This window comes from Sylvia atricapilla, chromosome 16, assembly GCF_009819655.1.
Source record: "Sylvia atricapilla isolate bSylAtr1 chromosome 16, bSylAtr1.pri, whole genome shotgun sequence".
In the NCBI taxonomy this organism is placed as follows: Eukaryota; Metazoa; Chordata; class Aves; order Passeriformes; family Sylviidae; genus Sylvia; species Sylvia atricapilla.
The window spans coordinates 6096284-6109591 of record NC_089155.1 but is presented as its reverse complement, the minus strand read 5'-3'; the positions used below and the strand labels follow the sequence as shown (position 1 = coordinate 6109591).

Below are 13308 nucleotides of genomic sequence, written 5' to 3'. Positions count from 1 at the left end.
GCCCCAGTCATTTAATCTGAGCCAAACAAACAAACAAACACGGGCAGCGTTTTTCTACAGTGAAAACGTTTTTCAGCTGGAGACAAGGAACCTTGCACTGGTGGGATGGTCAGAGGGTGTTTGCTGGTGCCCAGTGGAGTTCTGGCCATGTGAGCAGTGGGGCCACCCCAGGAAGAGGAGTAATGGGAACAAGACCTCCCTGTGCAGCCACGAAAAACCTGCCTGTGAACCAGTGCCAGGTGCTCAGTTTCTATCTTAATTTTAGTCTTGGAAAAAAAGGGAATGGAGTGAATACACAGGGGCTGCAGTCAAGCTGTGGCACACCCCCGTCCAAGCAAGAAAATTACACGGTGAGGCTGCCAGGGTGTCCTGACTTCACTTCCCTGGGTCTGGGCTTTCAGGGCTGGGATGCACTAGCCCCTATCCAGCAGCTGATCCAGCCCTCTGCTGCAGCCACAGCACTCCAACCATTAAACAGGTAGCACTTGCAGTGTCAGATGATGAGGAAAGGCATGATCTCAGCTCACCCCACATGATGAATTCTGTGCAGGCTGGTGAGATGGGAAATTCTCAGCAGGACTTCTGGGTGTGAGCGATGGGTTTCCCACCACTGAGCCTGGAAAACAATCATGGAGAAAGCTGGCAGCAGAGCAGTAAAATCCCCACCAGCACCATGTTTCCAGGGCTGTTGGCTCTGGCACGTGTCTGTGGGCACAGCTGGATGTGGGCTGCACCTGTGTGGGCAAGCTGTGGGTGTGCAGTGAGGATGGGGTGGTGGGCACAGCACTGCTCTGGGGCAGGGGGTCTCAGGACCCAGCCTGGTTGCAGCTGGTGAGGTCACAACAGATGTTCAGCTACCAAACTTTGGGTGTGTCTTGGTCTCAGATAACCCGGGGTTTGATGGGTCCCTCTTCCCACTGAACTGAGAGTTTCTTCTCACCTTGGCAGTGTGCAGTGAGACCATCACACACCCACAGCATGGGCTAAGCAACCATTTGTTAGCAAGCAGCAAATTAACTATCTTCCAAATTGTGCTGAGAGGAGCTTCCGTGTTATTTAAGTGAATTTCTAAACTTAGCCCAGTTACTGTAAAAAAATACCTTTGTGAGCAACTACTGTCCACAGAGCTTGACTTCAGAGATGTTTATTTCTAGAGCTAGTGGAAAATTTTCTCACCTTTCAAAGGTTCCAAATATATCTTGGTGCTGGCTGGAGCCATTGGCCATCAGAGTTTCCTTGCAGGCAGTGTCAGGCTGACGGTGGGGCCACAGCTCTGACAGTGCCACAGGCGCTGTGGGGAGAGGGAGGGCTGACACCCACCTCCTCACCAAGGAGTTCATGGAGGATTATGTCAGCCTTGAGGGACGCCTTAGTTAATACCCCAAAACAAGTGGTTTTTACTTCAGGACTCAAGAGCATTAGTCCTGGCCAGTTGTACCACTAAAAAGAGCTAATTGCAGTGCCCAGGTCACTTTTGGAGAGGGGTCAGGAGCCAGATTGAGGGCAAGGCTGCTCTGTGCTGCCCTGCTGAGCCCAGCCTGGGTGGTCAGATCCACACGTGCAGGCTCCTGCCCACACTCTCGGCTGCTGGCTCCCTACCATCACTATATATAAAATGGGAAAGGATTTTTTCACCTTAGCAAATACACAAGCAGAAACTATGGGTTATGAGAGGACATTGCACCTGAAGCAGAGGGATGTGCTGGGATGTATGAAAGGCTCCAGGAGAGCTCCTGTCCCTGTTGATGGTCACCTCTTCAGTGTGAGATTTGACAGTAGCTCTTCCTCCAAGGTTCAGCTTAGCTCAGTAAGGGACTCAGCATTTACAAGGAACTGCTCCTAAATAGGAAGAAGGATGACTTTGGAGTCCTCAGACTTCAGGACTGATCTCAGCTGTGTTACTCCTCAATGGGTGTTTCACTGCTGGACGATCACAAAAGAATGTACAGGAGCTCAGCCTGGGTTTACTTAAGTCACAAGACGTGGAGATCAAATTTTCCAACCTCCAAGTCACACAGAAGATCTCCCCTCACGGTGTGTTAGGAGGAACAAAGCTCTGGATATGCTGGACCCCTACAGGGCTCCAGAAATGCAAAAATCCACCAAAAGCCCCACTTTCCTTCCCTGCCAGGATGGGCACCAAGGTAGCTGGAGCTCTTGTTGATGGTTTGGGGTGGGACTGGGGGAAAGGAACATATTTCAGCAAAGATGGAAAATGGGCCTTTCTGTCAGTTGATAGGAGGGGAATATTTTACTCGAGCAACAGAGTTTGTTCATTGCCTGGGGAAAGTTTTGTTCAGACAGGACCTTGGTTACATTTTATTTTACCTCAGTGAAGAGAAGGCTCCCACTATAGAAATCCACATCAACCTGCTCCAGGCATTAGGACACTCAGGGACCACAGCAGATCCTGACGTCAGCAAAGGGCAAAGCCCTGCTCAGTCCTGTTTGGGCTCAAATCACCGTCTGCCACCTTGGAATGTGGGTGATGCCCAAAGCCCACAGATGGGAGAAATAAACATGACAGAGAAATCCTGCAAGTCCCATTATGTCTTATTCTGGGGCGAGCTGCTGTCTGTTGGTCATAAAAGCATCAGAGGGTGTCTCTGCCAAGAGAGTGCTTGAACCCAGTGATTTATCATTTTTTGTTCCCCCTGATGCTCATTAAAATGGGAATTTGCCGGCTGCTGCTGTATCCAGCTGAATGCATGTGCTTCTTGGCTCCCAGCAAAGTCCTCACTGCAGATACCGTGTGCTTTGGCAGCCGGGCCAGTCTGGGCTGCAGGATATTACGCCTGGCAGGGACACAAACCCCTTCCAGTTCCTGGAATTTGGATTGTCTCACGGAGTGCTGATTAAGCAGTGCTTTCAATCTGCACCCAAGACAAAACCCTCGCCTTGCCTCTGTGCAGAGGCTCAGCTGCTGCGTGGCAGAGGGAGCTGCGGTGGGTTCACTTTCCCTGAGCCCCCAGGGAGACAAAAACTCAAAAAAAAAAAAAAATCACAAATTAAAAGCTTTGAAGTTCACAGTGTTGGATGAGCATTTGCTGCTCAGGGCTCTGTCATTTGTGAAATAATAGATCATTAAAAACCACCCCCTCCACAACACAGCCCCAGTGTCCTTACCTCAGTGTGCATTTGGCAGCAGCTGCACCTCCCAGTCTGCCCAGTTAAGATCACTGCTGCATGTCCCCATCTGCCTTTTTAATCTGCTGGGAATGAAACTGCCTTTACCAGCCTCGCTAATGAGAGATTTGATATGCGGAGTTGAGAGGAGGGAGGCAGCACCAGTGCCTGCCCCCCTGGTGCAGCACGATCACTGTCCTGCCGCTGCCCCCGGAGCTGACACACCTGTCTCCACAGGTGAACATGAAACAGGGGGGTCTGAAGGACTGGCAAACTGGCACTTTGCCCAGAACCTACAGAGAGGTGGTTGGTGTTTTAGGGTGACCTGGTGCTGGAAGGTGAAGCTGAGCTGGTTAGACCCTTACAACAGGCAGCCCGGAGAGTCAGAGGGCCATGGGAGCCACCCTGACACCCTGGCATTCCCAGTGCCATCCACAGCACAGCCCCCCACAGGACACCCAGCCCTGCTGGCTCACGAGGTGCTGCTGCTCTCTGCACTGGGGATCCCCTCCTGCAGTGCTGCAGTGGGGCCAGAGATGTTTCAGCTGTGTTTTCCCTGTCTCCTCACTGGCACAAACATCATCCCACCTGCTGGGTGAGGAGTGGTTGGAAATGCCCCTCTGGCACACATCTCAGCAGCTCCCCAGGGCCCACAGCATCTTGAGCTGCTTTGCAAGAGAGATGATGCCAGGAAAAAATATCCAAAGAGATCTCTTGATGGAGGCTGGGTGAGGCTGTATTGATCCAGCACATCAGCTCAGCACCTGGGTGTTATTCCCTCTCTGAGCTCCTGGTCAGCTTCTGCTGCTCAGCAGGTCTCTGGGACAGCTGGATGCAGCCAGCCAGGCTCTGGAACATGCTGTCAGACCCTGCACAGACAGGAGTTATGGGTCTGGGATCCTCAGCACTTGTCCCAGTCAGAGCTGTGGGGATGAGAAGCTGCTGCTGTTGTGGGACTGCCTTCTCCTCCCTGTACTCCATCTCTGTGCCCCTTGCCAGCTCAGGAGTGGGAGTTTGGCCTTGGTGCTCCTCTTCACGCAACTGAAGAGCCAGATCCTGTCCCCAAACCCGCCTGTGGTGAACCCAAACCTAGTGAGGCGCAGAGGGACCAGCACCTAGCTTACCTGGGGCACTGTAGCACAGGGGGGTGACAGCAGCGAGCCCTGCTGCAGGTCACACATGGCCACCCGTGCTGCCTCTGAGCACAGTGGCAGGAAGATGTGACAGGCATTGCAAACAGCCCCTCCAGCTGGCCAGGTGTCTCTGTGACCTGCAATAACTCAGTTGTCCCCTGGCGTCGTGACTGTGTGGGATGTTGTAGGGAAATACACTTAATGCTGCAGGATATGGCTTTCAGATGCTACAGCCATTTCCCCTCCCTGGGGACAGACACATGGACACAGCGGAGGGAGCACAGCCCACTGCTTTCCCCTGAGATAACCCTGGCTGGGCACTGCCAGCTCAGGTCAGTGCTGGGGCCATGGGCAGAGTCCCCGTGGGCTGTGACAAGCCCCGGTCCTTGGGTTACACACAGGTGGCGGCGCCCAGCCCAGCCACTGGCTTCATCTATAACGGGGACAGCTGCTGACCCAGGGACGTGTGTGGCCACCAGGTCCCGTCCCAGCCACCCCATAAAGGGACATCTCTGCCATCTGCTAAGCCTGCACCAAAGCGGGGTGACCCTGGGGCTCCTGGCGAGTCCCAGCGCTGCTGCTCCTTTAACGGGGCAAAACCTCCTCTGCATCCCTCACCGACCTGGATCCGCTTCTCTGTCCACTGCTTCCAGCAAGAGCCCAGCTAGGGAATGAACAGGAAAGAGATGACTTTGGGAATCTCTCCCTGTAGGTAGGCTGAACATATCCCCGGCCAGCGGGCAGGAGCAGCCCCTGTGCCCGCCGAGGCACCGAGCCGTGCTCTGCCCGCTCCCCCCGGCCCCGTGCGGGGCTCCGTGTGCCTGCGTGAGCCTGTGTGCGCGGAGGCATTCACCAGCCTATAAATCTCCCGGCAGGGCTCTTTCCAAACTTCAGGACGTTCCCCGGGGGAAGAGTTAAGATGCAGCTTGTGCGTCAGCGGCCGCAGCGGGCTGCCCGCCGGGGCTGAGCCGAGCCTCCGCATCTGCCGCAGCAGGTTGTTCCCGCAGGTCAATCCGCCGCCGCGCTCCGGGCTCAGCGCTCACGGTACGTACTCCTGGAACATCCTCCCGCTGCTCCGGGAAGGGCTGGCAGGGATGCTAGGAGGTGCATCGGCTGATGGATGAGGAGATATTCCAGCGGTTTTTCCTTTTTTTTTTTTTTTTTTTTTTTTTTCTTTTTTTTTTTTTAATCAAACTTTGCTTTTGCAGTGGCTGTTTTTATTTTCCCGAGATAAAAGAGTCGTTAGGATTTCTCGACAGTGCTTTTAAGTCTTGCCGTGCATTTCTTTATTTATGTGAGATTTCTGATGGTGCTGGGGATTTATTCAACAAGCCAGACTCTTGGGAAGTTACAGGGCAGGCGGCTGCAGTGACTCTCAGCGTACTCCTAACTATCCCCTGTGCCACAGGTACATGTCATAAGTGAAAAAAAACGGGGGAGACTTTACTGATTTTATCCTTTAAAAAAAAAAAACAAACAAGAAAACTGATTCCCCAGCCATATCCATGTCAGTTCTGGGGAATTTTGCTTTAATAAGGTTATTAAAGAGATTAATTTTAAATATTGTATAATATTTTAATAGGGAAAAACTACTATTATTAATAGGGGAAAAAAAACGAAAAAGAAAATTTATTTCCACCTCATTTGGGGAAGTGGTACTTGCATGGTGTTTGCAATCCTGAGCGGTGCCTGTGTTGTCTTCTCTCCTAGATCTACCCATCAGCAGCAGCGACCAGCAATCCCCTTTGTCCTTGCTTAACTCGAGGACAGGAGCAGACCTCTCTCAGCCGGTTGCTCCCACCGGGCGGGCTGGCATGGCTGTGCTGCACTTGCACCTGTACCTGACGGCCTTGGGCTGCTGGCTGACACAGCTGTCCAGCTCCTTCCTGCTGCCCAACGCCACGGAGCTGCTGTCCCCGGCCGGGGCGGTGGCCGTGGGCCCGCTGTGGGGCGAGGGGCTCCCGCGGGGCCGGAGGAAGCGACACCTCTCCCCCCAGGACATGAGCGTCATCCTGGACTACCACAACCAAGTGCGGGCACAGGTGTCACCCCCCGCTGCCAACATGGAATATATGGTGAGTTGGGCTGTGGAAGTGGAGTTTTGGGTCCACAGCTCTGGTGGGCTCAAGGGGCTCAACTCTGATGTAGCAGCCCCAGCCTAGTAGGGATGGCAGGGTGCTGGCTGGATTCCTGGCTGAACACGTGCCCTGGGGGATTTTTTGTGTCCCAGGGGCTGAGCAGCCCCATGCGGCCTCTGTGCAGGAGGGATGGAGTCCCAGCACAGAGCTGTTTCCCCATGAGGGCAGATCTAGGACCTGTGGGCCTGTGTCTGGGACATCTGGGAGGTGGCTGGCTACAAGCATGAAAAGGTCAGGTCCCTACTCAAAACCCAGGTAGGAGCCTCTCCCCTGATTGCATCCATGAGAGAAAATCCCATCACAATCTCCAGGGTCCCTTTTGAGTGTTCCAAGTGGTGCCAGCTCCCAGGAGAAGAAACATGCAGGAGTGAGCCAAGGAGGGGATGAGCAGCCTTGACAGGTTGGATATCTCCAGAGGGTCACCCTGGGCAGAGCTTTCCTCAAGTTCTGTCCACCCTGCTGGGAGCTCCTAACCCAGCTCTAAAGGTCCTCCAAGAGGAGCTATTTCCAACCTACACAGGGCAGGACCCTCAGGGCAGGAGGTGCCACATGCTGCTCTGCTCCCAGGAAGGGGACCAGAGCTCTGAGGGAGCAGCTGGGTGGTCCCTGGATGTGGTTCGGGAGAAGCACACAGCAGCCCAGCTTGCTAGGTACCAGGGCAGGTCAGACATGCCTGGGAGCATCCTGCACTGCTTCTTGCTTGGCCTAAATTCCTGCCTTCCAAAATAACTCACGCAGGCATCTCCCCAAAGGCGTTCAGGGTGGGTGAGGAAGCTTTAAATAATGCATGAAGGAACCAGCTGTGCTCACCGGTCAGGGCTGCACTGAGGGCTGAGACAGCTGTGACCTGCAGTGGCAGCACAGGGCTGTAGGGTTTCAACCCTGTGCTCAGCTCCACCTTGTGCAGGAGCTCATTCCTGGAGGGAATCACACAGACAGGGCTTGCAGTGCTGCAGGGCATCCCTGCTGTGCTACGCTGTGTGTCCAGGAGCTGTGGTGGCAGCTGGGGAGGTCCATTGCTCCTGGACGTGCTGCTGTGCTTCTTTCCCCTGGGTGTTTTCTAGCCTAATGCATGAGCCATATTTTTTGGACACTCTTGGGTGCTCAGAAAGCCCCCATAGCACAAGAGAGCAGGTTTCTCTTCTTCCCTCCTCTGAGAAGCCAAAACTCCTGCCTCCCCTTTCCTTTCCTGTGGCCAGGTGTGGGATGAGCGGCTGGCCAGGGCAGCAGAGGCGTGGGCTGCACGCTGCCTGTGGGACCACGGCCCCCCCGAGCTGATGAAGTATGTGGGACAGAACCTCTCCATCCAATCGGGCAGGTGAGTGCCCCACAGGCAGAGTGAGCTCCTGGAAAACCCCCAAAATCCCCAGTGCTTCAGGAGGAGCAGCAGCAGCAGCCCCTCAGTGAAGGAGCAGAGGGGCTCTGAGCTGGCATTGCACAGGAGTGAGATAGAGCTGAGGGGCACATCAAGGACCCTGGGGTGGAGGAGGATGGCCCAGCTCCTGCAGATTGGTAAATACAGGAAAGCAGATGTGCCTGCTGCTCATTTGGGAAGTATGCCATTATCCCCCTCTCTGCCAGGCACCTGGACCAGCGGGATATGAGTCCTGCATCTCCTCCATGTGTCTCTGAGCCCTCAGGTGTCTCTGGTCTTGTGGCCTCAAGCACAAATGGGCTTGGCACAAGGATGTCATTACCCCTTATTCCCGGGAATGCTTGTTCCCAATGGAACAAACCATTTCTCTCTTCCACTTCCTCATTGTGGAGCTTTCGCTTCCTTTCCTTTGTCCATGAGCTCAACGTGGAGAAGATCCACCTTACCTCACCTGTAGCCTCGTTGCAGGTACCGCTCTGTCATGGACATGGTGAAATCCTGGCACCAGGAGAAGCAGCACTACTCCTTCCCCCACCCCCGCGAGTGCAACCCCCGCTGCCCCTCCAAATGCAGCGGCTCCGTCTGCAGCCACTACACACAGGTGAGCACTGCAGCCCCCCACAGCCAGCTGCAAGGGGGGGCCTTGTGCAGCTCGCAGCAGCAGCTGGGATCCAGGATCAAACCCTGGCAGCTGCCAGCTTCACATCAGGCAGCGGTCCTGGCAGCTGGAGGGAGGCTGGTGATGCCCTCCCACCCTGGGCTTTTCCAGCGTTTGGGCTGTTGCAGGAAGGTCCCAGGGGTTCACAACCCAGCTGTGACCTTCTGGCCAGTTGACAGAGAAGTTTCCAATTTTTTAAAAGCTTTTCTCCCCTCCTTTGGCCTTTCTCTCCTCACTGAACCTCTGGCAACTTAAAGGTGGTGAGGAGAAAAAAATAAGCCACTTTGTACTTTTGCCAAGCATGAATCCTCTTCTCTGTGATGGAACAGCTTCATAGCACCCAGCTGTTTCTGGCTCCCTGGGAAGGCAGCCCCTTCAACCCCTGGCACATCCCCACACAGCCTGGCCAGAAGAAGGTGGAAAACTCCTCTGTTTCTCTGCCTGGCAGCAGAGCTGTGCCAGCTCCTAATTACCTCTTCTTTATGGCTCCAACCTTTACCTGAAGAGCTGCATCCCCATGTGGCTCATCCATGGGGATACTCAGGGATGCTCTCGGTTGCAAAAAGGCAATATACACTTTTTATGGAAGAGATCTCACCTGAGAGGCTTTAGGAGGAGCTTTTGTCTTTGGTCAACCTCCCTGTGTGCAGGGTAAAGCTGCTGGCCATGATTCAGTGGGAGGTTTAGGAGCTAATTTGGGTAAATTGGAGCAGTGACCCAGACTCTGCTGCTCATGGATGCGAGCTCGGCAAGGCAGTTCCATGCAGGGCAGTGCAGGTTGCAGGTAGGAGAGGGAGAGCAAAAAGTCAGCCTCTGGTAACAAACACTGCCTGTGATCAGACAGCATTCAGCCAAAGGGATTGGGGCAGCTGGGATGCCATTCCCTGGTGGGACAGAGCCCTGTACTGACATCCTGGGGCTATCAGCTGCGGGATGTCTGGGTGGATGGACACCAACAGTGTCTGTTCTCTGTCCTGGCACAGATGGTGTGGGCAACCTCCAGCCGCCTGGGCTGTGCCCTGGGCACCTGTGCCAATGTGCGTGTGTGGGGCAGCACGTGGCGTCACGCCATCCTCCTCGTCTGCAACTACGCTATCAAGTAAGGGACTGGGGGACAGCCCCCCGTGCCATCCTCCCTCCCCACACCAGTGTCAGCTCATAATGCTCAGAGGTGACCCCCCTCCTCTCTTTTTAGGGGCAACTGGCTGGGAGAAGCGCCCTACAAGGTGGGGCGGCCGTGCTCAGCCTGTCCCCCCACCTACGGCGGGGGCTGCTCCAACAACATGTGCTTCACCGGAGTCAAATCCAACCAAGTCAGCTGGTTCTAGGGCTGCAGCCCCAGGAGGAGCCCTGAGAATGGAGATGGGGTGAACAAGAATTATTTATAACCCTGCCCCCCCCCCCGGCAGCCTGACTGTCCAACCTGCTTCATCCCTAACGCCACGTAGGAAAATGCTTCTCTAACACACCTCTCCAGCAGGGTTGTCTGGCTGCTTCCCACTTTGGGGCAACCCGGGACAGTTCAGGTCCCTATTTTCTGAAATAGGAATGGTTTAGGGGTGCATGGAGGGAGTGGGGCTGGCTGGCATGGTCCCTGCTCTGCAGACTCGGGGGGCTTTTCCCACTGCCCCCCTCGGTGCTAAGGCAGAGCCTGGTGTAAATGAACACCAAGATGTTCCCCTCGTGGTGAGCAGCTGGATAAGTGGGGAGCCCCAAGCATGCTCCTGCTTCACAGCAGCCCCTGTGACTGTGGGGGCCCCAGCTCTGAGCCCCCCAATAAAGCAGCCTGGAGACCCCCATGCTGTTGGTTCTCCCTCACTCTCATCCGGAAACCTCGGGTAACACCAAGCCAGTGCCTTTGCTCTGGTTTTGGGGTAAGCAGCAAAAAGGGGCAGAAGCCCTCGGTGGGGCCACGGGCTGTGGGCACGGGAGATGCCTGGGCGCTTTGCTCCATCGTGTGGGAGAAGCCAGCACTGCTGGGACACGGGGTGATGATGACGCTGAAGGGCCACAAACTCCCTGTCCCGCCCAGGCTGGCCCACACCATCCCACTACTCCACCTCGTCCCCAGTGCCACTGAGCACCTCATTTTCCACATCCCCTCCCTCTCTAGAACCTCTCAGCACTCAGCAAACTCATTACAAGTTTTGAATTACAAGTCCTTGGATCTGAGCATCCAGCTGTGGATTCCTGTGCTGCAGCCCTCTGCATCCAGCAGCACTCTCCTCACTGCGTGCTCCCTTTGGATGTGCTTTTCCATTCAGAGCAGCAGATATCCTTAAGTTTTCCCACTCAGGGCTGCAGGGTTTCCATAGCTGAGGTGTCAAGGGGATTCTGGGACTGGCAAGAGCCCCTCTGTGCCTCCTCCAGCCTGGCCTCTTCCTGAGCTGTACAGGAGATACGGAAGGCTTTGTGCTGATGGATAATCATTTTTTCAGCCTCAGTTCTGGATTCCCCACGTACTTGGTGTCCTTTCAGCAACACTTCTTACACATGGCCCTGCTGGCCTCAGCACAGCCCCTGGCAGCCTGGACTGCTCCTGTCATGGAGCCCCCAGTGACACAGGGGCTGCCACAGCCTCACGGGGAGGTTGGGGAGCCCATCTGCACATCTGCCACCATGAGATTTGGCAGCAGTCCCAGAGACGACCTTAAGTGGCTGTGGCACCTCATGAGTACCCCCAATTTGGGGAGCAGGAAGACAAGGGAGAAGCTGCAAGCACCCAGTGCCCAGTCCTGTGCTCAGAGTATCACCCTGCATCCCACCACAGCATCCCTGCAGCTCCCCATCCCCAGCCAACCCCTCTGGTGTGGCACTCGGCGGACAAGCCCCGACTCACGGCCTGGGCATTTTGCCCCTTGTGCCTCAGCCGGGCTCTGCTCTGCCACTGCCAGTCCCTACACTTGTCCCAGGGCCCCTGCCCCACACGCTGTGTTTGCCCTTTGCTGTGTCCTGGATTTCCCATCTTGGGTGGGTGATGGCACAAAACGCAGCAGCACCTGGGGCACTGCGGAGCTGGATCTGGATGCTCTGACTCCCCGAGGCCAGGGGTGAACCCCAGCCCGGCGGCTGCCCCGGCCTTGACACCATCTGCAAGCGGGAGCCCCAAAAGAGTCCAGTAAAAGCTGTGTTTGAGTTTCTAGCTTGGCAGCAGTTACTATAGCTACAGCAACGGCACCTTGCAGATTGGTTTCCATAAGAGCTTGGTTACTATTTAACATCTCCACCCACATTAGCCCTGATTAAGCGAATCAATAAGATAACAGGAGAGGCAGGTTTCCTCGCCCTGCCTCTCCGCGCTACCTCCTGCCTTCACCCAGTTCCTTAGCGAGGGACATTTTTATTTATTTAGATTTCTTTTTTTTTTTTTTTTTTTTTTTTTTTTTTTTTTTTATAATTCCTCTACTTCCTCTGGTTTATTCGCCCCAAGTGTGCCCATAGCAGTAGCCGGCGAGACATGGTCAATGTAAGCACCCAGCCTAGCGCTAAGATGGAGGCTCCATATGGTGAGTACAGCGTTCCCCCCGCCCGCCGTCGCTCCGGGAGCGGGGCTGGGAGCGGCCGGCAGCCCCCGGCCCCACGGCCCGGCCTCCGCGCTGGCCCAGGCGCCTGCCAAAAAAAGCTGGAGACGGAGGCAGGAGAAGGGTTCTGGTTGGTTCTGGTACGATGTAAATCCCGTGTGTGCGTGTGTTTTCCCTCTTTCACTCGGCTTGACCCAAAGAGGAAGGCACGTGCCCCAGGGAGCAGCGCGGCCCCACGTGCTGGCCGAGGGGCTGCTGCCGCCGCTGCCACCGCTGCCACCGCTGCCACCGCTGCCACCGCTGCCACCGCTGCCACCGGGATCGCAGCACGACTGGCAGCAGGGTAGAGAGCTGAAGTGCTGCCCTAGGACACACAGCCAGCCCTGATGCACAGGCTGCAGGTGGCCCGAGGAACGCCCGGGATGCAAGTGGGCACAGCGAGCTCCTGCCAGCGCCTGCGTTATGGCTGGGCAGGTTTCCCAGCGGGGAGCATAGAGCCTGGACAAGCAGCAGCCTCCAGCCTCTGTGGGGCACAGCGTCAGGTGGCACAATGCTGCTCAGGCACCTGGCCACAGCGAGATGCCTGCCAGGCCTGTGTCCATGCTCCTGGAGTGGCACAGTGGGCACCAGCCTGGAGCAGCCCAGTGTTGTGGTCCTTCTCTGTGCCAGCTGCTGAGAAATGCACGTGGGCCACAGGGGACAGGAGCCCCTGCCTGGGCTGACATCAGCCCACAGTTATCCTCAGGATGTGCCTGTGCTGCAGCATCCCCACATGGCTGGTTTGGTCCTGTGTATCCTGGGAATCCTGGTTCCCTGGGCATGGCCAGGGTGTGGAGTGAGGTCCCAGCAGTTGAAGTCTCACAGTTATGACGTTCTCCATCACATCCTCATGGCTCTCCAGCACTTCTTATGGCTCTCCATCAGATCTTCATGGCTCTCCATCACTCTCAAGGGCTCTCCATTGCTTCCCCTGGTTTTCCATCACATCCCATAGAGCTCTCCATCATACTACCTTGCCTTTCCTCACTCTATTTTTCATGTCCTGCTCCTCCACTTTTACAAGCATGCAGCCCCTGCCCAGCCCACCTTTCAGGTACTATGTGTGCAAACCCAGATGCCAGGAGGGTTTGTGGGACTCCCAGGTCTTCTTGCACTTTGCTCGTGGCCTCTCTTTGGGTGGTTGCTTCTCTTGATCCAGGCCTGCAGCCTCCCATGGGTGTCACCTCCAGCCCTAATCCACCTCTGTCGTGGCATTCATGATGATGCCCCAGCCCCCAGCACTTCAGTACCTGCAGATTACTTTATTTCAGGTCACATCACCCCATGGTGAGCCATGGCCAGGCATGGGGCGTATCAG

General features: G+C 55.6%; 1 protein-coding gene across 1 annotated transcript; it reads left to right on the top strand.

Annotated features, from left to right (window-relative positions):
* The first annotated feature begins 6073 nt into the window (after positions 1–6073).
* R3HDML (R3H domain containing like) lies at positions 6074–10104 on the top strand. The gene is made up of 5 exons (XM_066330426.1): positions 6074–6334; positions 7597–7715; positions 8241–8373; positions 9414–9529; positions 9626–10104. Exons 1-5 carry the CDS (start codon positions 6074–6076, stop codon positions 9756–9758), a joined length of 762 nt encoding a protein of 253 aa, XP_066186523.1. The 3' UTR covers positions 9759–10104.
* The last annotated feature ends 3204 nt before the right edge of the window (positions 10105–13308 follow it).